Source organism: Sebastes fasciatus, chromosome 10, assembly GCF_043250625.1.
Source record: "Sebastes fasciatus isolate fSebFas1 chromosome 10, fSebFas1.pri, whole genome shotgun sequence".
NCBI classification, from domain to species: Eukaryota; Metazoa; Chordata; class Actinopteri; order Perciformes; family Sebastidae; genus Sebastes; species Sebastes fasciatus.
In genome coordinates, this window is record NC_133804.1 from 23,837,140 (window position 1) to 23,864,834 (window position 27,695).

At 39.6% G+C, this 27,695-nt stretch overlaps 1 protein-coding gene across 2 annotated transcripts in view; it reads left to right on the top strand.

The window, feature by feature from the left end:
- Nucleotides 1–6,786: 6,786 nt before the first annotated feature.
- The window catches only part of ankrd50 (ankyrin repeat domain 50), a 42,331-nt gene continuing 21,422 nt past the window's right edge, over nt 6,787–27,695 (top strand). For both annotated transcript variants that reach the window (XM_074649064.1, XM_074649065.1), the window contains exons 1-3: nt 6,787–7,080; nt 8,387–9,517; nt 25,002–25,234. In XM_074649064.1, the coding sequence (XP_074505165.1) occupies nt 9,012–9,517; nt 25,002–25,234 (739 nt within the window). In that variant the 5' untranslated portion in view covers nt 6,787–7,080; nt 8,387–9,011. The remainder of the gene's footprint in view (nt 7,081–8,386; nt 9,518–25,001; nt 25,235–27,695) is intronic.

A 27,695-nucleotide genomic window follows, 5' to 3' on the forward strand; every position in this document is an offset into this window, starting at 1 on the left:
CTGATAATAGCGTAAAATTAAGGGATCACCCATTTACTGATTAACCAATGATGAAAATATTCATTAGCTGCAGCTCTATAGGTGAAGTACAAGACCCAGATGGTTCATCTTCCTCCTGTCTTTCTACTGCTTATTTGTTGAGGAGGAGACATTAGCAGATGAAGTATCATGTAAGGTCGATCAGTGCTTGTGATAACTCTGGAGGGCAGTTCAATATATGGATTTGTTTATCTCCTCTCTGCATCCACAGGGGGCACCTCCACACTCCCCACCCTGCAGGGTAACAACACCAACAATACACCAACACGCATCCGACCGAACAGAAACTGAATGAACACCGACGTCTGCACGTTTTCAGTGAGGGAAGTTCACACAACGCTCGATAATGGTAGTTGTTGATGTAATATTTACTGTTTTAAACTCTCTGCGGGGAACCAGGCCTAATTTGTTAGTGAATTGACAGCGGACAGCTGGTAAGTATAGAGAGAGTGTTTTGTTTTCCCCAATCAGCAGGTTTCCTACTGTTGTTGGAATAGTGTTTTTTTCCAACCCTGTTATTATCTCGGCGGAGTGCTTATTTTGCTCTTCGATAAACCTAACAAAAAGATCATTATAATTCTCCTAAAATATTCCAATAGGGGCTTCTAATATGTTTGTGGAACTCAGTAATGAGTGTGTTTATAGGGACTTTATCAAACTTAGGCTTATTACTGTTGGGTTTTCAGACACGCAGTGTTTGGCCTGCAGTTTTCTCTGTGATATTAGAACTTTTAAAATGCTGTCTACATCTTTTAAACATGGAAATGTGGATATGTATTTTTTTGTCAACTTTAAAATCAACTGCTTTAGTGACAACGTGCACTGAACTAAACTGATGTGCTGTATATTATGGAAAAGTTATTTCTCCTTTTTTGTTCTTTCTTCTACGAATGTCCAGCAACGCGTGTCAATTTCTGCTTGTTACATGCATACAGTCTTTTCAAAATAAACTTCCACCCTCACAGGAAACAACTTCTTTAGGTTTAGGCAACACAATTACTCATTTAGGTTTAGGAAAAGATGGACTTGGTTAGGATTAGGCAACATAACTACTTAGTTAGTCTTAGGAAAGATAACTACTTAGTTAGGCTTAGGAAATTATTGTGGTTTGGGTTAAAATGGTTCATGATTACGTGAATTACACACAAATTGATTTTGTGGGATATACACAAATTACAGTGCATTACTTTTAATCGATACAGCTATGAACGGTGTATGAGACCAGCCTGATTATGGCCAGATTCATCTGTTAGGGGGCCGCTGTCCCCTATATTTAGGAATGTGCACCATGTGAGCACAATAATAAACTACAACAACTCGAGGCAAAGAGGCCCCTAGTTGCCTGGTCGGGATTCCAGCCGTGCTGCATATGTTGGTCATAATAAATAACTGTCACAGGCTTTGAACACTTGGATTCTGCATTATCATTATAGACTGTAATGTTACAAGAGTCCTCCACATCCTTTCCTTCTGCAAATAAACCCACCCTGATCGGCTGGTAAGTTACGTAAATCACAGTCATACTTCTCACTTAGTCATTGTACAGTCATTCTGCTTCATCCAACGTCATCATACTTCTCAGTTAGATAATTTGCTTACTCTGTAAGTGAGGGTTCAAACATCCCTCATGTTTGTGCACGAGTTTACAGGCTGCACAACCCTGTATCCTAGAAATGACATACTAAATTGCTTTCACAATGACATTATAATCTCTTCCTGGGTTATGTTCAAATGCAGCAATTGTTTTGAGTGAATGAAGTGCTGCATGTATGACCAGGCACCAGAATCACAACGAGTTTATATTATACAAAATACACATTTAGGTGTTTATTTTACTACTTTGTGTATTTGTGTCTGTAGATTTCTCCTAAATTCACCAAAACATAGTATTAGATAATGCCTCATTTGCATATTTAAACATACAATTCAAAACGTGTAATATAAAATGTAATTGCCCTAATGTCAGAAATCAACTGGGGAAGTTTTTTTTTATATCCAAAATTTAATCTAATTTAATTTATTGTTTATTTTAGCATGGATAGCACACAATTAAAAACTAATTGCACCAGAGTTAGCTAGAAGCCAATTTGGATCTGATATCCAAAATTCACTCTGTACAAACCTTTGAACCTGACTTTATCCAATGTTCAGATTTCTGTTCTGGAAATATATGCAAAATAGCACATATTTAATAACGTAATGCCTCACCTGAATAACCTTTCAGAAATCCTTTAATGCAAATAATAATTGCCTTAATGAAAATAATCAACTGGGGATGTTTCATGGTTAAAACTATTAACTAAACTGTTCAAGTCACTGCAACTTTGTCTGTATTAAACCAGGACTATGATCTCTCCCTAACCTTAATTAAAAGTGTTAACCTTACAGTAAGTGTTGTTAGTGCCTAAACATAACCATTAAAAGTACAACAATGCTGCAGTCAGTACACAGTCCATGGAATTACTTGTTTTGTCCTTTGTCAGGTGTTGTGTCACGGTCTGTTTCTCCATCGATTTGTGTTTGCCCTTACATTAACCTGAACCAAACGTCAGCCCTAACCCCAACCAATCACCTCCGTGACACCTAACCGCCTTTAATTAAAGCCTAACCCCAAGCAGCACCACAGGAAACGTGATTTGAAACTGACTTCAACACAGGAGTGGGTTATCTTCGTGTGAGCCCAGACAGCATACACTGTCAGTTATTAGAACCTACTGCAGCTACACCTCAAAGAAAAAGTCCCTGAAGTCCTTCCTCGGGGAGTGATAAATAAGTTGTAAGATCAGCAGCCTCCAGTTAGATCAAAACACATCAACCTGCGAGCCCCGTGTGCATCCCTGCTGGAAGGAAAAGAAAAAAAATCTCACATTTCTGCTACAACTTGCTCACTTGCAATGTCATTTCTGAAGCTTATGTAACAAATTTAATTTTGTGCTACAGCTGAAACACAAAGCCAACCACTGAATTTCACTCAAATTTAAAAAAGAACAACAAGCTGTTTTTTTTGCTTTGATGAAACACAGCCAGAAAAAAAGGGACATGATGAGGCTGAGCTTGTTTTTTTGCTTTTATTTACCACTTCATAATAAATCAGCACCAATACATGGACATTGCCAAATAAAAACACATATTATCAGCCTTCATATTCAGGCTGCAAAATAGTGGAAAGCCTCTTCAAATTACTGTCAAACATAATTCCAAAACACACAGCAGCCTGCTGCTCACTAACAATGACAACATCTGGCGAGTCAGCTGTGAGGACAGAAACACATCACAGTTAACGGCTGGACTGTGGAAAGGACAACCTGGAAATGTTTTTCTTTCCGATTAATTTGTTATTTATTATTTTCCAGCAGATCCACAAACATACATACTTAAGCAAGAATAATTTAATTGGAATTAGTATTAGGGGATACATCAATAGTAAAGTCTGCTCCAGTATGCAGCATATGCTACCTGTGGCTTTGCAGTGGTTCACAACCCTTTTCTATCATTGAGTAAACTTACGACCCCTGACATATTTAATGGATATTTCATATTATATTCAATGCATAACAGAACAGAACTACTAATAAACTGTACAATTAACCCAAATAGTGAATGCAAAATTAGCAATTTGGATGAATTTTGACCAGATTATTTGAATATTTCATAAGAGATGAGTTTTCCTGTTATTTTTAGAAACTTTTTAACACAAATCACTGTCTGTATTATGTATTTATTTTATTTTTTAACAATCATACATACTTAAAAATCTTATTTTTTGACAAATTCAGTGTTTTCTTTTCCCTGACAGTTGGCCATTGCTCTTTTCTAATGCAAAAACGAGGCTGTTTAGCAGAGGGAAGGCTCTGTGAATACGAATACGTTTTTTTTTTTTAAAGATAAGTTTATATATTAAATAATAATCCAAACTTTTAAAATAAAATGTAAGGGACATTGTACAGCAAGCTGGTCATTTTTGTGAAATAAACCCAGACGATGTTGCGGACCCCGATGCGCCATAGAGGTCTTGCATCGCCCTGAAGGGATTTATTTCACAAAAATGACCTGCTAGCTGTACATTATCCCGCTTTTTATACGGCTACTTACTTAAGAAATCAATTGAAACACAAAAAATGGTACGCCAGAGTCCAACTACAGAACTGCGTCCGTAGCAACGGTCTGTTATAAAGACAAACCGTAGAACGCAGTGATTGACCAATCAGAATCGAGTATTCAACAAATCCATGTAATAATTTAATTTAGGTTTCTTCACAGAAATGAAGGAAATACTGAGATAAAGGCCAACTGTATATTTTTTAAAAAAAAGTTTGTTTTACACCCCTTAATATCAAGAAGGCCTCGGGACCCCCACACAAAGCTTTTGCGACCCCTAATAGGGGTCGGGACCCCCAGGTTGGGAACCAGTGGCTTAAAAGATAACTTTCCGTAAACCCCTATTCTGTTAAGATATCATTGATTAAGCGTATAGGCTCTTGTTAGTGTTGTAATATCAATCTCAGGTGCTGTTTGAACCCATTCACCATGGGCAGATGTTGCAAATACACAGGATCTCCTGAAATGAAAAGCCCTGGGCAAAACAGGGAGCCAACAACTCTTACATCATGTTTTTAAACTATTGCATCTCACGCCGACTCCAAAAGACATACTCCAGTGTACCATCAAAGAAACATCGCCAAAGTTCAACGCAGGAGTGTTTGTACGATCTGGTTTCCACAGATGGAGAAGGATGCAACACAGCTTTTTAAAACATAATCTCATCATTTGCATCTAGTACTTTAATGCTGGCAGCCTCTCTGTGTGTGAGAAAAACAAACCACAGACTTGAGCCGTGACCAACCAGCCACCGTGACACATAAACACACAGTCTAACTAATCAGATTTGGGATTTTGTTTTTCTTGTCCTTCTTAAAAGTCAGTAGCAGTTGTTTTGATGCTGCATTTAATAAATTATTTTTACGACCGGATTTTATATTTTCTTTGAGACTGACGAGGGACAAGGACGGAGAAAAAAAAAAGAGGAATGTTATGAGACTCATAATACATTTCAGTCAGTTCAATCAATCACTTCATTTCATCAAGATAAACTACTTACTGCTTTCCAGGGAGTACTGGGTACAATAGACAAACAAACAAACAATAAAAACATATTAAAACACATCAAACAGTCAGCGCAGTTTGTTGAAAAATGGGTTTTGTCTTTGGAAACAATGTGTTAAAAAAGACAACTAAATTAAAAAAACTTTTTAAGTGTTGTTGCACTTGTTTTCTTGTGTTTTTACTATAGGACGTAAGTTGAATAACACTGCAGGCCTCATCTGTACATTTTGCCTTCACATTTCATGTGTTTTTCTGTAAAACGGAGCTACAAGTGTCAAATAAATGTAGAGGAGTAACAATTACAATATTTCCCTCTGAAATGTTGTGGAGTAGAAATATTTTAGCATAAAATGAGAACACTCAAGTAAAGTACAAGCACCTCAATATTGTGCAGTACTTGCGTAAATATACTTTTTATACTTGTTACATTCCACCACTGCCCTTACCAAAATTAATTGAATTAATAATATTTAATTAATTTTATTCAAGTGTGCTATTAGTATACTTATTTTAAACTTGAAATAAGAGAGAATACTGTCAGGTTTTTTATACTTATCAGATATATACTTAACAAAAGTATACTTAAGTATACTTGGCTCATATGATAAGTAAACAGAAAAGTCTAAGTATACTTGGCTTATACTGATAAGTATACAGAAAAGTTTCAGTGTACTTGGCTTAAACTGTCAAGTATACAGAAAATTATTTTTGGCTTATAGGCCTACTTGTACTCGATCTTTTGATCGAGATATATTTAAGAAAAGTATAATTAAGTATTCTTGCCTTATAGGCCTATACAGAAAGGTATACTTGGCTTGTACTTGTGCTTACGTTTTGAAAAAGTAGCCTATAAAAGTGTGTGAGAGTTCGTAAAAGGATGTTTTGATATGAATTTACTTCAATTCATCAAGAATTTTCTACATTTTTGGATTATCTGTTCACCGCGGAGGCATATTTTTTAATCTCATTACTGGTTTTATTATTTCATTAATAAACTTGTTTATATATATATATATATAAACTGGGAAAAAAAAGTTCGCAAACTTGTGTTTGGTTGATTATTTCTCTGTTGCTACAATGCTAATTGGCATTGTATTTTACATCGTTGGAAAGCCTGTTTATCTACCTTCACAATGATGTCAAACTTGTAAGGATCATGCATTTGTGGGATGAGCAACACAGCTGATTATGCGGGTAGCCCCCAAGAAAGATTTGCCAAAATGCTCTGCCAATTGGTCCTTACAATCTCTCCAGTGTTCATCTTTCTGTTAACAGGAAACCAGTTCACTGCTGGCTTTGTTAACCACAATATACAGTACACATAGAAATGAACACTTGAGGCAAACAGTTCAGGCAGTTTATGAGTGCAACAATTATCATATTCATTCCACATAAGGCAAGGTGTCCAATGATTTTTAAAGCAAAGCGGCTGAGTACCATTTATGTACATCATTTTGTATATATATATATATATATATATATATATATATATATATATATATGTGTATTTACCAATAGTAGGCTGGCAACCTCTTTATATTTTACTAATGGCGACTAGAGGGGTAAAAACTCCAAGTCCCAGAAGACCTTGCGCCGCTCACTGGCGTTGTGCTCTGCATGCAGGAGAGAGAGAGATGTGGAGTGTTTGGAGGCGGAGAGTCAGTCGGCTCTCTGACTGTGCGGAGGAGCTGTAGTGTGTGTGTGTGTGTCGGGCAGCAGGAGGAGCCGACGCCGACGACAGAAAAGACCGATTCAAAAGAAAGACATTGCTCAAATGCAAATATTTGGGGTTTGAAGAATTGCACCGGAGGAAAACGGTCGACTGGTTTATTATGTGACACGTTTGGTTTTGAACGTGGAGAGAGAGAAAGGGTGTTGACTATACGGACACAGCAACAACCCCCCTAAAAACACACCGAGAGGAAGAGAGGCAAAGAGGTGAGAGGAAAACCGTTCTGGGGCTTTGGAGAGAGGTTTTTGAAACTGTAGCGAAAACAGTGAAACGCTCCACAAATTGGCTACATTGAAGTTTAAGGAACAGTTTTGCAACACGACTGGTCACATTTAACCTTTATTTATGTTTTTTTTTTCTCCTTAAAAGCATGCAACTGTTAGCTAGTCTGGACTCACCCCCCATAGGTGTAAACTGTATCATGGGTGAGGTTTGTGTGGCCATACAAAAGACTTCAGTGAATTCATGTCGTTTGATTGATTATTTGTCAAAACCCATCTGACCCTGCTTTGATACATTGCATATGTATTTAATAAGCTTTGTGTAGGAGGCAGGGAAGCGCCTTAGAATAACAGAAAAGGTGGAAATGTATCTTGTTATTTGGCAGCGTTACAAAGTAACCAGCAAAGACTGTGTTGGTGTGTGTGTGTGTGTGTGTTTTCCTGTGCTGGAGAAGCTGACTGATATTTGCATTTGCATCCAGTAAGAGAAGCAAGCAGTAGTAGTAGACTGGGATGAAGAAGGGCTGGATTAAAAAAAAAAAAGGTGGTTAAACTGCAGAAATAAAATCAAGAGAAGCTTAAATTTCCCTTTCCCCCTTTTTTAAATACTCATCATCATGGATCACACCATTTCCCTAATCCCAGACTATCATGTATTCTGTCTGGATTAAACTAAGATTTCTGTCACCTTTTTAAAGAAGCTATTAACCCCTTTTTTTTTAGGTGGGGTTACCTTCCACTTCCATGTAAACGACCCTTGTAAGTGCAGGAAAAGGGGGTCCTCTCAGTTTGGATGTCCCCCTCCCCTTTTTTACAGTTGAGGACGGATGTGGACTGTTTGGGATTTAAAGCCACATAGGAAGGAAGGAAGGAAGGGGGGGATCAGTGGATAGACTAGAGAAACTGGACGAACCCCTGCCAAGAATTTAGTTGCAGGGCAGGCAGGCAGTGATGTGTGTTGTGGAGGATGAAAGCACCAAAAAGCCCTCTTACAGTACCCACCTTTTTGTAGCTGCAGGAATAGTTAACCCTTTTTTTGTAGGTTTGCAAATATCCATAACAATAATGTGCATCATAATACGGAGTTGCACTATTTTAGGATGTTTTTAAAGCCAATAAATGTGATTTTTGTTCATACTGGTGGTTGTTTATCCACTTATGTTATCCACTCAAAGAATGCAAATTATATCTCAACAATCTGCTTGGTTAATTTTTGCATCAGCACGAAGCATTTAAGTTGTATTTTAAATGTGTCCTAATTTAGCCCTTCATTTCTGTCTCTGTTTTCCAGGAAAAGAGCCAGGCTTAGTATGTTATTGGAGAAATTGACTCTGCGCTGGCAGCCCCTTCCATGTTAATGTAATGGAAACGCGCTTTGGTCACCCCCGGTAGCATCTGAAATGCATCAGCGGAAATATATCAGCAACTCCCATGGCTAATTGTATCAAGCGGCGGTGGCTTGAGTTTGCCAGTGGATGCACTCAAGAGCCGGGTGCCCTGCCATGCCCAGCGCCATGCTAAAGCAACACACTCATAATAACAAGGAGCACTCAGTTCAACCAGTGGGAAAGCTGTGGAAAAAGTTGGTGGAAAATCTATGGTTTGAGCCTCAATTTTGATTTCCTTTTTTTATTTTGACCTAGATATTCTGTAACGCATCATAGCTTGGCTGCTTCTCCTGCCATCTGCGGCGGCTCTGCTTCTTTCTTTACTTTCACTCACGTTGCATTCACTCTGGCTTCTTCCTAACATCAACACCAAGGACGGCTAGACTTGCAACCTGCTTTCTGAGAGGCACATTTTCAGCCGGCAAAATGGATGTTCGAGTTTACTGCCGGCCTTTGTTGGAGTTGAAAATGTGAGGGTCAGAATGAAGGGACCCCTATGAAGAGGAGGAACAGCAGCACTAGATCAAAATGGCCCAAACCAGTTTGCTGCAGGGGAAGCGCTTTTACTGTCGGGAGTGGGTCTTCCATAAGATCCAGCATTGCCTCCAGGAGAAAACCAACAACCTCAGTGGAGTGACCAGCACTCCCAGCAAGCAGCCCCCGTTTACGCCCGGCGGGGGTGCGTCCAACCCCGGCACCCTGACAGCAGGATCCACAAAGTCAGGTAACTCCTGGGGAGTGTTGCTGGTGGGGGGCCCGGGAAGCGGGAAAACCGCACTATGCACGGAGCTGTTATGGCCCGCGTCGGCCCAGGGAACACACCGGGGTATGCAGCAGCAGAGCCTGGCTTACCACTTCTGCCGGGCGGACGACTCGGACACGCTGTGCGTCGGCGGGTTCATCCGAGGTCTGGTGGCTCAGATCTGCCGCAGCGGGCTGGTGCCGGGATACGAGGAGAAGGTGCGCGACCCAGCTGTGCAGAGCACTTTGCAGCCTGGAGAGTGTGAGAGGAATCCCACAGAGGCATTCAAGAGGTAAGCACACACACAAATACAACCCTCTTTCTTCCTACTCACTATCAACTAATGATTTCACCGATCAGCCCATCTTGAGACAGAGGAGGAACTAATCCATGAAGTTATGTAGTCGATCAATGGAGAATTCATTCTCAACAATTTTGGCAGTCCATTGTTTGAGGCGGTTATCAAGCAAAACTGCCAAACAATTGTTTCACAAATATGAGCATTTGCTGCTTCTCTCATTTTTAAATCATTATTGACTGACTATCTTTCAGTTTTGGACTGTCGGTTGGATGAAACAAAGCATTTTGCAGATGCTACCGTGGGCAATTTCTAGAGTTGTATTCGACCAAAGATCTAGATTAATCGATAGGGCTGTCCTTGACCAAAGGAATACTTAGTCAACTAACACTCATACGAATCTGTAAAAATCTGTAAAACTGAGTTTTCCACAAAGAATCCCACAAAAGCACCACAAAGAATCTAGTGTTTACCAGAGATGTGTTCATAAGTTTCTTGGAAAGAAGTCATTCAGCATGAAAAAGCATAAAAAAGGACTGATCAACTAAAGAAATCTTACTTGACTAAGACCAAAATGACCGATTAGTTGACTAAAAGGGGGGCAGCCGTAGCAATTTTCCCTATTTTCTAACATTGACTGAATGATTAATTGAAAAAAAAGAATTACCTGGTGAATTGCTCATAAAAACAACAGATCGTTGCAGTCTTTCCTGAAATCACCTTTCAGTATAATGTGTTAGGAATAAAAACCTGAATATTATTTGCTCTCCTTGCTTCCTCCCACATGCTTATGGTTGAGGATTATTTGTAACATCTGAAATCAGAACATTGAAATTTGATCCTACAATTCCTGGTTGCAGGTCGTGTTTGAAATCTAGGATATTTGGTTTGCCTAGAAATGTAAAAGCAGAGCCAACCCCTCCCCCTCCTTTCCTCTCCACCTCCTGACCCTGATGCACCCTTCCCCCTCCCGTTTTTTTGACTGCTCACACTCATCACATAGCTCCGCCTCAGCAGCCTCTCCACTTATTTGATGTCATGGTTTTGTTGGTTTTCCCCCCCGCCGGTGTGGCATGCTGGGTGGGACTGCCTCTGCTTGGCTTCTGACTTAAGACAGGTCAGATATTTATAAGTTGCAGCCGAGCTCAGGTGGCCAGAGACTCACGAGGAAGGAGCTTTGAACTGCGACTGACTCACTGACTGAATGACTGACCCAAGTCACTATGCTGCAGAAAGATGAAGTGCAAATGTGAAACTGAAGTACAGTCAGACTTGTGGACTTCCAGCGCCCTGCCCGGGCATGTAACGCGATCAAGATGTACTGTTAGTGCAGGCTTTGAAAGGAGCTGCACGTGAGCATGTGTGTATGTGGGTTCCTTGCACGACTTGTCTACACAGTATAGGTCAGGCAGTCTATGCAACACAGGCTGGAATGCAGCACTGAACACACACACTCACGCTTCTTGTCTGGCCATCTGGTGATGCTTATTCCACCATCTCAACATCACACACACGGGGGAAAAAAGTAGGTCAAACGTTCAGCAAGGTAAATAATTTTTTAAACGCTCAACAGATCAACCCACGCTTCTTTTTTTCTTTTTTTTCAACACTTGTTCCCTCGGAAGTGAGTGCTCCTCTTGTCATCTGCTTGTAATCATGCTTCCTCTACCGGCGACTATGACTCCAGTTTGACCCTCTCAGATAAAAGGCAGGTTATCGTAGGGACACAATCGGAGAGTGAACCCAGCTGGGACGGACTTCTCACTTCAGCTCTGCTCTGTGTCACGCTGGATGTCGAGGGCCTTTTGCAGACCGTCACATTCGCTCATCGTCGCCTCGTGAAGCGAGTATTCTGTAGCGCTCGAAGCCTCGGGCCCCTAAATCTGCGGACAACAAAGACACCATGCTTATCACCACGGCCTGTTTTGTTTTGTGAGCCAAATAAGCACTTGGGCGAATGCCTTATCGCCATTTCAGGTGTAAAAGCAGCGTCATACACAAATAATCTCAACGGCTCCCCTGCTGTTCTAGATGCTATCTGGTTTCAGGAAGTCAAGATTGTCGGCTGCATCTGGCAGTGACATTAAAAAAACAATAAAGCGGAGCAAGAAATGTAGGGTGTAAAACTTTATTATTATTCCAACATTATGAGCACTAATTTACATCAGGGGTAAACATTCACAGAGAGATGCAAGCTTCGTTTTGATTGAGCAGATTATGGCCCGTACTTAACTCAATAAAAGTTATACAAGTTTCATTTAGTTAAGGGCCTTGTTTAACACAGATTTCAGGCCCCCGACCCCACTCCAACTGTGATTTTAAATGTTAGCTAGTGAGTGAATGTAAGAGGCCCTGTCAAATTCTTCAGCCTAGTCAAAGACAAACAAGTCTGTTGATAGTAATCACCAGTCTTGTGTTAATACATTGAAACTAGTTCAGACACGGGTTTACGTCTGCACTCTGTGCAACTCGATCATTGCTTTGCCCATCTGTGCATCCGCAACCACAGTCAGCCAGACATTTTGAAGCTGAATTATATAACTTACTATCAATAAATCCCCTTCACATTTTGTATGTGCTGACACACTTTTTACACACTAAAGCATGTACTGGTTCCAGCTTCTCAAATATGAATCTATTTAGGTTTTCTTAGTGATAGTAAAGTGAATATTATTGGATTTTGGACTGTCGGCTAGATAAAACAATTGAGGATGTCATCATGGCCTATAGGAACCTGTGATGAGCACGTTTTACTATTTGTTGATTCATTAATCAATTAAATGAAAAAAAATATAGAATAATCGATAGGGTGGTCCGCAACAAAAGAAATTCTAAGTCAACTAACACCCATACAATTTTGTTGACGAATCGATTCATTGATTTAATCAATAGATCTGTAAAACTGAGTTTCTCCACAAAATAGGGCTGCCCCCTCTTAGTCAACTAATCTGTCGTTTTGGTCTTAAGCTGGGGACACACCAAGTCGACATCAAAGAACTTGCGGTGAAAAAGGCCACCAGTTGCGTCGCCTCACGTCGCTTTTGTCTTGGCCAAAAAGTTGCACTCGAACACACCGCAAAGACTACAGCCGACGGCCAACTACAATGTACGTTCTGCGCCTGCGTGAGAGGAAATAACACTCAACACCAGTAGGTAGCGGTTTGTATTCGCCATTCAAAAAGGGAAACTGAAAGACCGAGGACGGCGGATATACAAGCCGTTGTTATGATACGTACATGAAACAAAGCGGCGTTTGCCAACAACGTTTCACACCACTCTCACTCACCACTTAGCTTCATTCCAGATGGCCATGGAATTGTGAAAATATCCGTGTATTGGAATGATCAGATGAGATGAAGATGCAAAATGAGAAGAGCCTTCTGTGTTTTTGTTCTTGACTTTACTCGTTGGCTTGCTTTCCTCACTTCCATTTCTCTTCTCGTGCACTGATTCGTTCAAACTGAACAGCCAATCGGAGTGATTTCTTTCACCGATGGGCGCCACCGCCGGCGATTCAACATGCTGAATCGACCGAAAGAACTCTGACACAGGCAGACTAGTCGATTAGTCATTTTTTTATGCTTTTTTTTTAATGCTGAATGACTTATTTCTAAGGACCTTATGAGCACATCTCTGGTAATCACAAGATTAGAGTGGTGCTTTTGTGTGATTCTTTGTGGAGAAACTCAGTTTTACACTGTCGATTAAATCAACTATCGATAAGTCGACAAAATCGTTTGAATGTTAGTCGACTAAGAATTTCTTTGGGCGAGGACAGCCTTACCACAAAGAATCACACGGAAGCACCACTTTAAATCTTGTGTTTACCAGAGATGTCCTCATAAGTTGAGCAGTGACAGTAGTTGTTAGTTGCAGCCTTAGCATTAAATAGAAAACCATCCTTACTAATACTGTTGTATTGATTTCAACCATATCGCCCATCCTTACTAGAATTTATTTCATGTATTCCTAAAAGTAATGTGATGCATTAGCAGGGCAGATGCCTCCCAGCAAAAGTCATGGGCCACAGTTCTCCAGACAAAAGGCAGGTTCACCTTTCAGTTTGCCTTTCTTCCGTTTCAAGTCTACCAGAACAAGCTGATGTCTTGTTCAGACAATAAACTTGATACTTGAGGTGCATTGACTGCACTGTACTGGACTATCTGAAGGGTTTGACACTTGGTTGGTAGTGCACCGTCAAGGATTTTATTTCTAGACGGAGCCAAAGCACATTCCTCTATTTGTCTTACCTTTATCAAAGGCCACTGCCATGTTTTGACTAGAGTCCTCCAGCTTGGTTGTTTAAAACTAACAAATTCATCCAGTCAGCCTCCTGCCATCCAACGTGCCTCACTTTCTCTCCTCTGGACAAAAGAGCTGGCTTCAAATAGGTGGATTTAACCCAGCCATGTGGGTCAAACTAAAGGCAACAGGTCTTTTTTTGCTGACGGGACAAAGCTGCCTTTTAGTTTATGTGTGACCTTATGTTGTTGGGCTGAACATGAGTTTGGCTTGAATTGTGGCTGGACAAGATTCTACTTCTTTGTAAAGGGCACAGACTTCAGAAATGATGAATGACCGAGGCTTGAATTTGTGGACAAAATTTGTGTTTTGGCAGTGTTTTATTCCCATAGCGTGTCCGCGGAGGAAATTGATGCTGCAGTTAATATGTTCTTCTACAAGACGGTTAAAAATGTTGATTTTCTGGCAGCTACATCAAACTTTGCCTCTTGCTTTGTTCCAAATAACTGTTGATAATTGATAAAGTAGTGACGTTAATCAAAACAGAAGCATGATTAGATCTAGCCTGGCAGCCTCGAGTGAACATGAAAAATTGTTTGGCTTTTTTAAGTTGTCATTTAACAAGACAGCATGGCATTACTGGCTTACAGTGAGTTTTTTTTGGTACATTTTGACAAGTAAATTCCAGTTACAGGATCTTTGAAATGTAGGAAAATGTGAGGTGCAAAGCCAGAGATATAAATAGATATGATGTTTGCAGTTCTGTCTTGACATGTTGGGATCTAACAGTTACCTAAATGAGAGAAACCCTCAAATGGTGTATGGAAAACAGTAATTTCAACAATCTGTTGGCTCTCTGTGTCTGATGTTGAACACAGTTCAAACTGGGGCACATTTCAGGTTCAAATAAAACCAACCAAGACATTTTTTATTGAGTTTGCAAGGGAGCTTTGTGGTTTTTTTTTTCTTTTGTGTTGACTTTCTAACTGGTGCACATTGGGCGGCCCTGCTTATTGGGGTTAAGGGACGCTAAATGAAAGCGGCCTTTCATGTGGTGCACGGCTGTGGAAAACTCGCTGCAGATTAGGGCCACGTTTTAGAATCAAAAAAAAAAAAAGGCTCCCAGTGTGACGCATCAACTCCAGTTGAGCAGATGAGGAGAAACAGCAGTACTGGTGCGGCTGCAACGATGACTCAGCAATCTGAGGCCAGCCTCTGTCTCCACACCGCTGGTGTGTGTGTGTTTATGTGAAGGTTTGTTTGTGTGCGTGGATGTGCCTACATGCTTGTGTGGGCATACATAACTCATTCACATTATTGTTATCCCACGCAATAAATAAAGCTCATTATATGACGGTGCACAAGCTTCTGTAAAGTTGCACAGAGAAGGAGTTGATGCAAGTTTAGACTCATTCATGAAGGCACAGGAGGGCTGTAACTTGATTTTGTAACTTTCTGAATAGTCATTTGATCTATATAAAATATGATAAAATAGGGAAAAATACCCATCCTATGTTCCTAGAATGAATGTTAAGTCCATAAATTGCTTATCTGGTCTGACCAATAGTCCAAAACCGGAAAGTATTCAATTTACAATGACAGAAGAAAGCAGCAAATCCAATTGTTTGTGAATATATATATATTTATATATAATAATAATATTATTCATCACTAAATTCATCACTAAATAAGCAACATTAAAGCTAAATCTCTTTGGTTACAATATATTTATGAAGAGTTTAACACTTTAAAACCCAGCTAATCTGCTTCATAAGGACTGTGTGGGTGTGCTTTGATCACATTTCATTGAAAGTGGTTTGGCAAAATAAGCAAACAACCCTACATCTGTCATCACATTTTGATTCAAATACTGCTAATCTCTGATTGGTGGGCGTAAATATGTGACATCATCTTTTTCCAACTGAGTCGGCCCACTTCAAAGCAGTGAGAAAAAGCAATGCAGAGAAACAGAGAGCAGAAATACTTCCTGTTCTCACTTCGGCACAATTAGAAGCTCATTGAGAAAATAGGTTTTGAATATTAAAATAAGTTTTCTGATGATGAGCACTATGTCATTAGTATTCTATCATTTCTGTGCCAGACAGCTCTCACTGCTGCCATTTGTCACCTGAAATCTGTTGAATTGCTTTATACAAAATCCTGTCTTGGCTCGCACCGGACACCTTACAGGTTTACCTGGCCGTGTTGAAATCCATGTGCACTGTGTGTATTCATGTGTTGAGTCTTCTGCACACAAAGCCAGTTGTGTGAGGACAGCAGGAGGAGAGCAGAGAGTGGAGGGGAGAAGAGGGGAGGGGGTTGAAGAGGATGAAATTTCAGATTCCTTTGACAGTATTGGATAGCTGGCCAGGAATGCACACCTCGTCTGGGCTGGGAAGAGCTCGGGGGGTTTGGAATAGTTATCCAAGGTATGTGTGCTGGCCAGAAAAGAAGTGTGTGCAGTGTGTTTACACTTTTGCAAATCATTAATAGGCTTCATTACAGGGGTTAAGAAGTTTGACTGATGATTGAAGAGGCTGGATTTAAATGTTTTTAATTAGAATTTGGTCCATATTAGGGCTGCAATTAAGGATTATTTTCATTGTTGATTAATCTGTTGATCATTCTCGATTATTATTCTCGAATATTTGTTGAAAATCAGACCATTTCACAGTTGTAAACGTAAACATACCAAATGTGTCTCAGTTTATTGCCTGTTGCAGTGCAAGGAACCTATAAAAGAAGGAAGGGTCATTATGTCACTGAACTCACATTGGATTGGTAGTATTCTACATTGGGAGTGCAACTAACGATTATTTTCATTGTCGATTAATCTGTTGATTATTTTCTAGATTAATAGATTAGTTTGGTCTATTACATGTCAGAAAAAAAGTAAAAAATGACGATCAGTTTTTCCCAAAGCCCAAGATGACGTCCTCAAATGTCCTGTTTTGTCTAAAACTCAAAAGATATTCAGTTTAAAGTCATAGAGGAGTAAAGAAAACAGAAAATATTCACATGTAAGAAGCTGGAATCAGAGAATTTTGACATTTTCTTTCCTTAAAACATTATTCAAATTGAATAATCGCTTATCAAAATAGTTGGGGATTAATTTAATAGTTGAAATGAGTTTTGACTTCAACTTTGCACTAGTTTATATGAATCTCTGGGTTTTCAGCAACCTATTAGAGAGGTCTCTTATTTGACTAAAAGTGTCAAGTGAAGAGAGAATCATACTTTTTAACAGCAGCAGTCTGGTGTGATGTAATTGAAGGGTGGGAACGGTTAGATTTCAAGATGGACAACACTCCCAGATGAAGCCCTCATCCTCACAAAAATAGTTTGATCATTGTGTGTGACCAGTCCCATGACTGGCTGTTTAGAGTCAAACGTATCATAAGACTTCGTCCCAAAGATAGTCAGATACAAACAAGACATTAGTAAGGGTCGATTATGGGGAACCATTTTGGGTTTCTTTTTAAAAGAAACTGTTGTTTTTTTGTAAATCACCCAGATTTGGTTCTCACACGCACCCCTCTTCCCCCTGACCAAGCAGTCTGCAGGACATTGTTTCTCAGACAGCTGGAGGCATTCGTCTGCTCGGGATCCAGCACAGAATTGATTGTGCAAATCCATTAAGCCGAGATCAGATTCTCGCATTGTCCAGCATGTTTAAAGAACGGCAGAAACAAGCACTTTTTAAATACTTACAGGGCCATTCAAAAGTGATTCTTGGAGGTTTTTCTGCTGATGTGTTATGTCAGTGTATGAGGTAATCTGCTGTCGACAGCTGGTGGGAAACACCTGCTTTTTACATCACTGACTGAGGTGTGGTATGAAGAGTTTCAGCTAAAGATACTAGATTAAATATTCAATAATAAATTCATCAGAATTGGAGCTCTAACCGGCTCTAATAACCCAACTCTACCCATGTAGCAAACAACGCAATGAGATATGAAATGTGGGCCGAGTAGCTTCATGTCAGGGGAGGTGTTGATACTTTGTGCACTAATAGTAAAAAAAAAACGTCAGCACAGTTTAAGCTCATTTGTGTCTAAACACGATGCAGTTGTTCAAGCTTAATAAGGATTTTTTTTGCCCAATTCTCCACTCAGTCGTGGTAAACAGATGATTATAAGGACCATTTCTGCATTTTTGAAAAATAACTAATTTACTGCTGCAAGGTTGACATCCTCAGATGGTTATCTGCCTAATGAAAGGCTTTCAGCACAAATTAATGTAAATACATCTGTCCCCAGCTTACATAACTGCAGTTCTCTCAGTCTCTGCTTCACACCCTTGATTTATAAAAAGCTTTGAAAAACAAGCTTTATTCAATTTTGCAAAAAAAACTGTAATGAAGCTTTAGATTTGGAGTTTATGTCCAATCAGATAAAACTGGAGTGAGATGATAACAGATTGAGGAGGAAACGAGAACATATGGCCGATGTAACGGGGGGAATACAGTTAAAGTGTCTGGCTGTTCTGCACCGCTCGCATCAGTCTTATTGTCCTCATCAGTGTGATTGCTTTGAACAAGATGATTGCAGAAACATTATGCATAATGTAAGAATTGCACAAGGAAAGTACGAGGGAAGACTCCGCAAGATAGTTGTCTCTTTTACTTTGGGTGAGCCGGTGCATGAGTCGGCTGTAGTCGTCCAACTCCGTGGCACTAAGCTCTCCTGACTTTGCAAAGATGCTGAGCAGGCTTCCTCCAAATTGACATGACGCTAAATGAAGAGATGGGGGTTCCTCTAATGAAAAGGGCGTCTCTGGCTTTCTACTGAAAGCTTTGTCAGTATCACTCTGTGGGGTAGAGCTGGGACGATACACCTATCTCCCAATTCGATACTATCACAATACTTGGGTGCCAATTCGATATGTTACTCAGACTACAACAATAACAGCGGCAACTTCCTTTACCTCCGCATAGACTCAAATGTAGCAAATATATTGATTCTGGCATTAACAAAATTGGTTTCAAAATCGTAAACCAAAATTGCGATACAGAGGTGAATAGTTTTTTCTCCCCCATCCCTACTGTGTGGTGGTCTGTCTGAGGCTGAGAGGTCGACTCACCAGTCGGCCCTTCTTCCATTAATAGAGCAGTAGTGTCAAAGCCGCATATGATTGGTATATTTCACCCTCTGTTTTCCTGAGCTCCTGCTGTATCCTGGTCAGTGTTTATGTGTGTGAGTGTGGCGGTGTTTGGGTATGTGGCATGGATTTCAGGCTCTGCGCCCGCTCCATAAAATGAGCTGTGTAAATTTGTAAGGCCCTGGCTCCGTGCCCGGTGCTGCCCTGTCGGTCCAGACATCTTCACTAAACGTCACACTGAAAGCTTCACTTTGCACATTGTGGTGGGAGCGACGTCCGCCGCAGTCGCGAACACAACACGACAGATGGCGAGTGCATTAGGTGCATTTCACATCCCCCTTCTTCCCCCTTTTTTCCCCTTGTCTTAAATAGCAATTGGCATCAGCTTTGGCATATGTTGAGTACTTGAGCGAGAACCAAAATAGTTGGTACAAATGTCCAAGACCACACTGTGTGGCCAATTCACTTTTAATTTTCTGGCTCAGGTATGCTGCAGGTTTGTTTGGCAAACCAAATCAGCTTTTCCTGAGCTTATTTTCTCTCCATCTCCAGTATCCCGTGGAGTTTTCTTTGTCTGCAGTTCTTGTCTTTTGACTCTTTGACAGCCTGAAAGTAGCTGAATTGTGAGAGAAGAATGTCCCTTTGTTTTGCCCACTTGCTGTCACTGTGGATTTGATTGTCTCAGTAGGCGACATGGCCTCAGATACAGCCATTCACACACACTCACACACAGTTACCCCTGTGGATGGACATTCCTTTTGGCGAGGCTCCCAGATGGCGCTGCAGGTTCTCTGTGGGCTGCAGCCATCAGATGGAGTGATTGACTGTGTTTTTGAAAGGCTGCGCAACATGACGACAGAGCGTGAAGGTTGGAGACACGTTGAACTGCTTTCTTTCCTGCTGAGGGTTCAAAGTGCTTGGAAAAAAAGTTTTGGATACAAGCTGAAGTTTGTAGGAGCTTTGAAAAACAGGTTTAGCTGTCCAGTGGCCACCTTGAGGGGAAGCTCCACTTTGAAGGATTTCATCTAGTAGAAATGAGTAGTTGATTGTTAGAAGAGATGATTGACAAAAAAAAAGGCAACTAACAATTATTTTCATTGTCGATTAATCTGTTGATTATTTTCTCCATTAAGCAATTGATGAAGAAAATGATGAAAAATGTCGATCAGTGTTTCCCAAAGCCCAAGATGATGTCCTCAAATGTCTTGTTTTGTCCACAACTCAAAGATATTCAGTTTACTGTCATAGAGGAGTAAAAAAATCAGAAAGTATTCACATTTAAGAAGCTGGAATCAGAGAATTTAGTCTTTTTTTCTTAAAAAAAATACTCAAACTGAATCGATTATCAAAATATTTGGTAATTAATTGACATGTAATCAATTAATTCATAAATCATTGCAGCTCTAGTTAATAGAAAAAAATGACAGCTTAATAAATGAAAATCATCTTTGGATGCAACCTCTAATTTCATCCCAAAATGGTAACCATGGTAAAATGTGTTTCAAATAGTTGAGTAAAGGTTTTTAATTTGCAGTGTTGGTCATTGGTATTGTATGAGAGGCTGATCATGGTAAAGTGTGATTTCTGAAGACCTGAAAGTAAGCTGTACACTTAAATATCAGGCTTGAAATATGCATGTTAAGCAGTCTTATAAAGTACCAAACGTCAGCACAAACTTTTCCAATTCAGTGTAGTTTTCCTCCAAGACGTTCCCAACATTTTATTCACTCTGATATATTGTACATTGTCGCAGTGAGGTCAAATGTATTGCAACTAATACATAGCGTTAAATGTTATCAGACTTGTCTGATATTACCCGGCTGCACAATTAATTGAATATTAATCGCAATCATGATTTTGGCTTCCCACAATTAAATGAACACGATCAACTGTGATAGTCTTCGCTCACAGAAAACACTGCTGCATATCAAATCAGGCGCTTCCTAAACTAACAGCCAGCCAACAGCCGGCGATTGAGATGTTTTGGCTTCACTTTTCGGGAGCATACCGCTGAAAACGTATCTGAATGTTGCAGCTGCAGTCCAGAGTAGTAGCGCAGACGGGCAAATCAAAAATGCACTGAATTTAGGTGAAGAAGAACCTTATTTTAAGTCTCATTTTAAGGCAAAGATCTGTTAAGTAGCAGGAATGTAGCACAACATGTAAGTGAAAGCAGTGCTCTGTTGATTTAATTTTAGATAAAAAGTCTTGGTTCCATTTTATTTTGCTTCTAGCAGATGCACTGTGAACACGGACCAGTCTTATTTTGATGCAAAGAGTTGTACATTAGAAGGAATGCAGCGCAACATGGAAGTGAAAGCAGTGCTCTGTTTATTGAAATATGTCCATAAAATCAGTGAATAATTGTGATAAATAATCGTGATTGCATGACTTAATTTTATGGAATCTTGTAATGCAATATCAGGCTTGTAAACTTGCATTTCTCTGTAGTAACCAAGGGGAAGTCATTGTAAAAATGCCCCCTTCTGTATGTCCCAGTACTTTGGACTGAAAGCACACAGACCTTCACCTCAGCCTCCCATGTGCTTAAGGATAATGAGCTATGGGTAAAATGTAAGCCTAAAATGGTAGATGCTTAAAAGGAACGGCTTTGGAGCCACAGGCTTAGTGACAGGCTGTTGAGCATCTAGAGGAAGTCTCATTAAAACAGTATTTTAGTGTTTTATGACAAAGCTTACAACCAATGTCAGTTCCATTAAGGAAGAGTGGTAGCTGAAGAGTCCCATCATCTGGAAGGTGACCGATTTTTATCTGCGCGACAGCTACCCGTGAAAAAGCCTCAGATGCCCCGAAGCCGTCTCTCTACTCTTGAAGCAAGTTTTCATGTCGATTAATTGATTTGCTCAGCCCCTTCTTTTAAATGTTTAATTTACCTAGACCCAGATTAAAATGTCACTAATATGAAACCCTCAGATCCTTTATCACGGCCAGTTGAGCAGGAAGTCATTTTATGAGTCTTGGGAAATGACATGTTCCCCAGCGGACGTCTTATGGCTTGCTTCAAACTGTTGGTGGCAGTCTCAGTGGAACAGAGGTCCTGCCAGCACAAACATAACTCCTCAGAACAAAAAAATGCAAATCCAGCTTCAGTGAGCGTTTATGTGCGAAGTCACACATTAGCACTGGAGCAAGTACATTCCACATCTGGTTGACAGTTTGGCGTCGATAAAAGGTTAATGTAGCATTTAAACTGTTAGATGTTGTTGTGCTCAGCTGAGTATTGATGTGATACTTGATACAGAATGCTATACATCATGTTTACTTTAGCGCCGGATGCCACAGGGCTGCTTTTAACCTTTTCCTCATATTCAAACATCAATATTTATGTTGCAGGGAAATTTGTCGGGTTTTGACTGGGACAAAATCTTGCGTGTTTAGTTGTCATGATAGTTGCTGAACACATTTCTCTCCACGTCTTTGATATAATCTCAAGGCTGAACATTTAGCTCTCAGGTATAGTTTTTTTGTGGAGCACAAAAAAGCCCACTGAATTATAAATGACTGTATCTGCTCTAGATGTTTCTGTGAGCTCAAATCATCCGCAGCGGGCCTGTTAATGGATGCAATTTGGGTTGGATGGAGACATATTTAAACGCCTACACTCTACCAATTGAGAATGATGAACTGAAGATGGTACGCCTCGAGAAAATTGCTCTCTTGCTCAGCACGACTATATGTCGTTATAGCGGCAGAGTTGCACTTCAGATAGCAAACTATGCCCCACAGTGAAATATTGTCATTGATGGCTGATGTTGAAACCAAATTGAAAGCGTTCAATATGTTTAATGTTGAATAAACGTCAGATTTTTAATCATGACTGACACCGTAATTTAAAATTGAATTGAATTTTAGTTGATTTTGATATATTAAAACAATGTTACACTAATTAACTACAATAAACCAGACATTTTCATAATGTTTTATTTATTAATACAACATTTGTACGACACATTGTTCTCAACATGTGAATAAAATTCAAGAAAACTTTTGCTTACATTTGAAAAAACAAAACAAAACTCATGAACATTTCCAAAAAAAGTATATGGCAGTAGCATCAGTTTATATTTACATAATGTTCGCAAACAAAATGAGCCTTGGAATATTATTATTATAAAGTGAACTATAATATCACAGCATGTTTTGCTAATTAAAGAGAGTGGAATACAAAGCAAACCACATTAATGCGATCACCTCATTTCATTTCACACTTGTAGAAATGTTTTTTTATTCGAAGTAGGGCTGTCATAGTTAATGCGATAATAATGCGTTAACACAAATTGGTTTTAATGCCACTAGTTTCTTTAACACATTAACACCACTTGAGATTTTAATTAGTGTGATTAATTTGTGATTAATCGCCAATAACTATGGACAATCATGCAATTAACCGTGAGATTGACAGCCCTAATATTTTAATAACGTTTAGAAACATAATTACTAAATGTGTCTTGGAATATTATTAATATAAAGTGAAATATAATATCACAGAATGTTTTGCCAATTAATCACACAGTGGAATACAAAACATACCGTATTAATGTGATCACCTTCACACTTGTAGAAATTATTTTTCATTTGAAGTCCTCCTGTCCTCTTTGTCTCAGTCTCTCTCTCTAATACACTTCCTCATCATACATCATTTATTCTTGTAATCAAATCCGAGACCAGTTGTTGTATTGGGCTGAATTTTAATGTAGTGTTGTACAGCTTGTGGACAAAATAACAATTTACAGTGCAATACAATCCCATTCAAAAATACCAACAAACAAACGAACATGCACCATAGAGATCATTTTGACACAGTGACTCAGACAGACTGCTTTCCCCCCCAGTATCTCCTGCATTCAGCATGCAGTCAGCACTTGAATAAAGGTGACTAAGTAGGAGACCTAATCATTCCCATGACATACCAGTTTGTGCAGCTTGTGTGGGAACAAAAGGTGTGCTTCTGACCTGAGGATGATTCATCACAATGAGAACACATAATTGTACTAGCAAAGGTGACATTTACTGCCATAAGTTTGAGTTTGAGTTTGTTTTATTTAAAGTTGCTCAGTATAAAAGAGGCTGTATTAAACAATACATTACTTGGTTGTAAGTTAAGCAGAAGCCTGGTATTTGCTGGTACCAGTAAGAGTGAAAATGAGATTCTATTCCAACATCAGACTAGGGCGGCAACTAAAGATTATTTTCATTGTCGATTAATCTCAATTATTTTTTTCGATTAATCAATTACTTGTTTGGTCTATAAAAGGTCAGAAAATGGTGAAAAATGACGATCAGTGTTTCCCAAAGCCCAAGATGACGTCCTCAAATGTCTTGTTTTGTCCACAACTCAAAAATATTCAGTTTACTGTCATAGAGGAGTAAAGCAACCAAAAATATTCAGATTTAAGAAGCTGTAGTCAGAGAATTTAGACTTTTATTTTCTTTAAAACATTACTTGAATATTCGATTATCAAACTAGTTGGCGATTAATTTAACATTTGACAACTAATTAATTAATCGTTGCAGCTCTATTTTACTTGTATTTGATTGTAGTAGAGCATCTTTGTTATCGGTAATTAACCAACCATCAAACTGTTAACTATATTTAATAATATTCCGGAGGGCTAACATTAGCCAGCTCTCTTCATAATGTTTCCTATTATTGTCAGGAGGTGGCGCTAATCGCCAAATTTTATATGCCGCTATAAATCTGTACCTTTTATACCAGTACTTGCAAAATTAGAATAACGTCACAATAACGTAATGACCCTTCCTTCTCTTATATATTATTCCTTTGTGCAGTTTATGTGATTGATCAGCTGACAGGAAGTAAACATGGACCCAAGCTGTTGCTTAGTAATGCAATTCCAATGAAACGGTCTATTCCAATTTAAGACATGCTAATGGCGAACAGTAGCCTAATGCTAGCTGGCACCATAAGCAGGAAATACAATCATATTACCATAGTTTACTAATAGCAGATTATATTCTGCTTTCAGACAAGTGTTGTCTCTCAGAAATGTTTAACAAAAACTAAAAACATATTACATTTTCTTTCATATTTGTCAAACACAATGAAAACATGATAACATTTCTCTCTTTCTTTCTCGTTTACTTATTTCCTCAGATGTATCCTCTTGCCTCTCCTGAGTGTGAAGCCTCCTCAGCAGTGTCTCTTCTTGCTGGTGGACTCCATCGACGAGGGCTGTCAGCTGGGCGAGGGGGACCAGAGGTCCTCCGTCGGCTCTCCCAGGACCATCGCCGAGCTCCTGGCCTGTCATCACGAGTTCCTGCCTCCCTGGCTGCTGCTCATCTGCTCTGCACGACGACAGAATAAGGCCATTACTAAACTCTTCACAGGTAAGCGTTTCTCTTTAATTAATTACACTGTTGGTCAATTATGGTCATTATCCCGTAAGTGATTTCCAAATAAGTGATTGAAGGTGTCATGTGGCATCAATATATCATTGTCAGAATAATTGTAATACCATTAATCACAAGTCAGTTGAGCTGATGCAAAGAGACTGTTTGATAGATGAGACAATATTTGCACCTGTCAGTACAGCTCCACGCTTGTTTCAGCTCAATGGCAGCTATTTTTCTGTATAAATGCGATACATTTCACCTGCAAATGTGGATACAAACAAAGCCTGCGGCGTCGTTGCTTTTCTGTACCCGGCAGTTTGAATAGCACAGATGCAAAGAGCTTTCTACCATCATGACATGCCTAAAGAGATTAGGGTCACCATTGCAGACCTCTGTAAGAGTTGCAGCGCTTCCTTGATGTCCTCTGACACTGTACCATACCAGCTGCTATTATCTCCTTGTCAGGCCAGCAGCCTCCTCGGTGGTGATGAGCTGGCATAACATTAATCAAGAACCTGAGTGTGTGGGAGGAAGTCTCCTCCGCAGACTCGCACTGCTGTGTGCCTCCCTCTACCTTTCCAAAAACCACTGAATGTGGGAGCTTCTCATTCCCTCGGCTCGCTTCTTTTTAACCATTACGTAATATCCCAGCAGTGTAAGCAGCCGTTTCTGTGCTACTCCCCACTCGGGAGATGCATAAAGTCAGGTTCAAGGCTGAGTGAGCTACATGTTGTTTTTCCTTCTTTTACTGCCTTAATGGTGCAAGGTCACGGAAATATTATAAAATATTATTCTGAACTGTAATTTGTCATTTGCACATTTTCAATGTTATTTTGTGTATAGAATGAGACACTGAGAATTTAGCAAAAAGACAGAAGCAGGTTTTTAGTGTTTTTCTTCCTGGTGGCTTTGCTCATGTTGTGTGTCATCATGTGTTGTGTAGAGCAGCCAATCGGGAACCTGTCTGATCTTGTTTTGATTTGTCTCTCGTCAGGGTGCATATTGTTGGAACATTTTAAGATGATGTAAAGATAAAATGTTCACAAATTAGGCCTTCAAATGGTATCATCTTAAAATGTTAGCGGACTTGGTGACGGGTAAATCCTGCTGATATTCAACACCAGCGTTTAGCCTTTAGTGGGAGGTGAATTTGATCTCTGGCATATGTTCAGAAGAATGCCAGGATGTTTTTGCAGGTATGCTAGAAGTCAGATGGTGCGTAGGCATGTTTTTTTTACACCCGCTGGCTTTTAACAAGTGCTAGATTAAAGGAAAACAATACCGATAATGTATCTGTATATACTCATAATATGTCCACTTGAATACTGTTAATACATGTTAACATGTATACATTGGTGGTGCAACGGTTCAACAAAGGTTTTTTGGGTCACAGTCTTGGTTCGGTTTGTTTTGCACATTAGGGAGAAAAAAAACCACCCATTTTCAACTTAATTAATCCATTAATTCATACTCAACCACCAGAAAAATCATCTTGATAATCAATTAATAATTAAGCAAAATGTCACTTTCTGTGGTTTCAGCTTCTCCAGTGTTATTTGCTATGTTTTCATTTTAACCATAGTCTTTCAACCACATTTTCATTATTAAAATATGTAGATTTTAACAGAATTATCTTGATTTTAGCCCAAATGTAATGGTGAGCCTGTTGTTCAACTTTACAGAATGGCAAAAATGAGTCCAATGGACCGTGTTTAATCTACATATACTAGGGTTGGGCCGGTCAGCAAAATTCAAATCGGTTTGATATTAGGCCAAACACCGGACCGGTATACCAAATTTTACCACTAGGGAAACACACTTGACTCATCAGCCGCTCCTAAGTGGAACATAGAGACTGAGAGAGCCTATGAATGAGAGTGTAGCGACTCCAGTCCACTCTCGGCGTTAATGCAACTCTGGTTTGCCAACCGCCTATAAACACTAAAGAAGAAGAAGCAGAGTGAAGCGGCACCGTTGTCTCTGCACCCCAAAAACACGTGAACTTTCTAGAAAACAAACATGACGTGTGTCGTGCGCATCTTCGCCCTCCCACCTCTACTGAAACTAGGGATGGGTCATGATTTTTAGTATAGTCATTCAATTATAAAAAAATTTAATAGTTTATTTGACTGTCGAGAGACTATCGTGATTTTTGAAAAATGATCGACTAGTTCCCAGTGATTATCAAATAGATTTTTTTTTCTTGAAATGCACATCCCTAACTGAAACTTGATCTCCTTCATGCTGCTGGTAGTAAATTGGGCACAACCATCAGACACTAGTGACTCCGTTAGTCCGTCTATAAACAAATATAATATTATGTCGATCACGTTGTCATATTGCTTATCATCACCAATACAATACAAGCTAGATTTAGCACCATGACTCCGTCTGCACAGGTTGCTGATGACGGTAATTTGCCAGAACGTGTCATAATGACAAATGCCGGATCAGG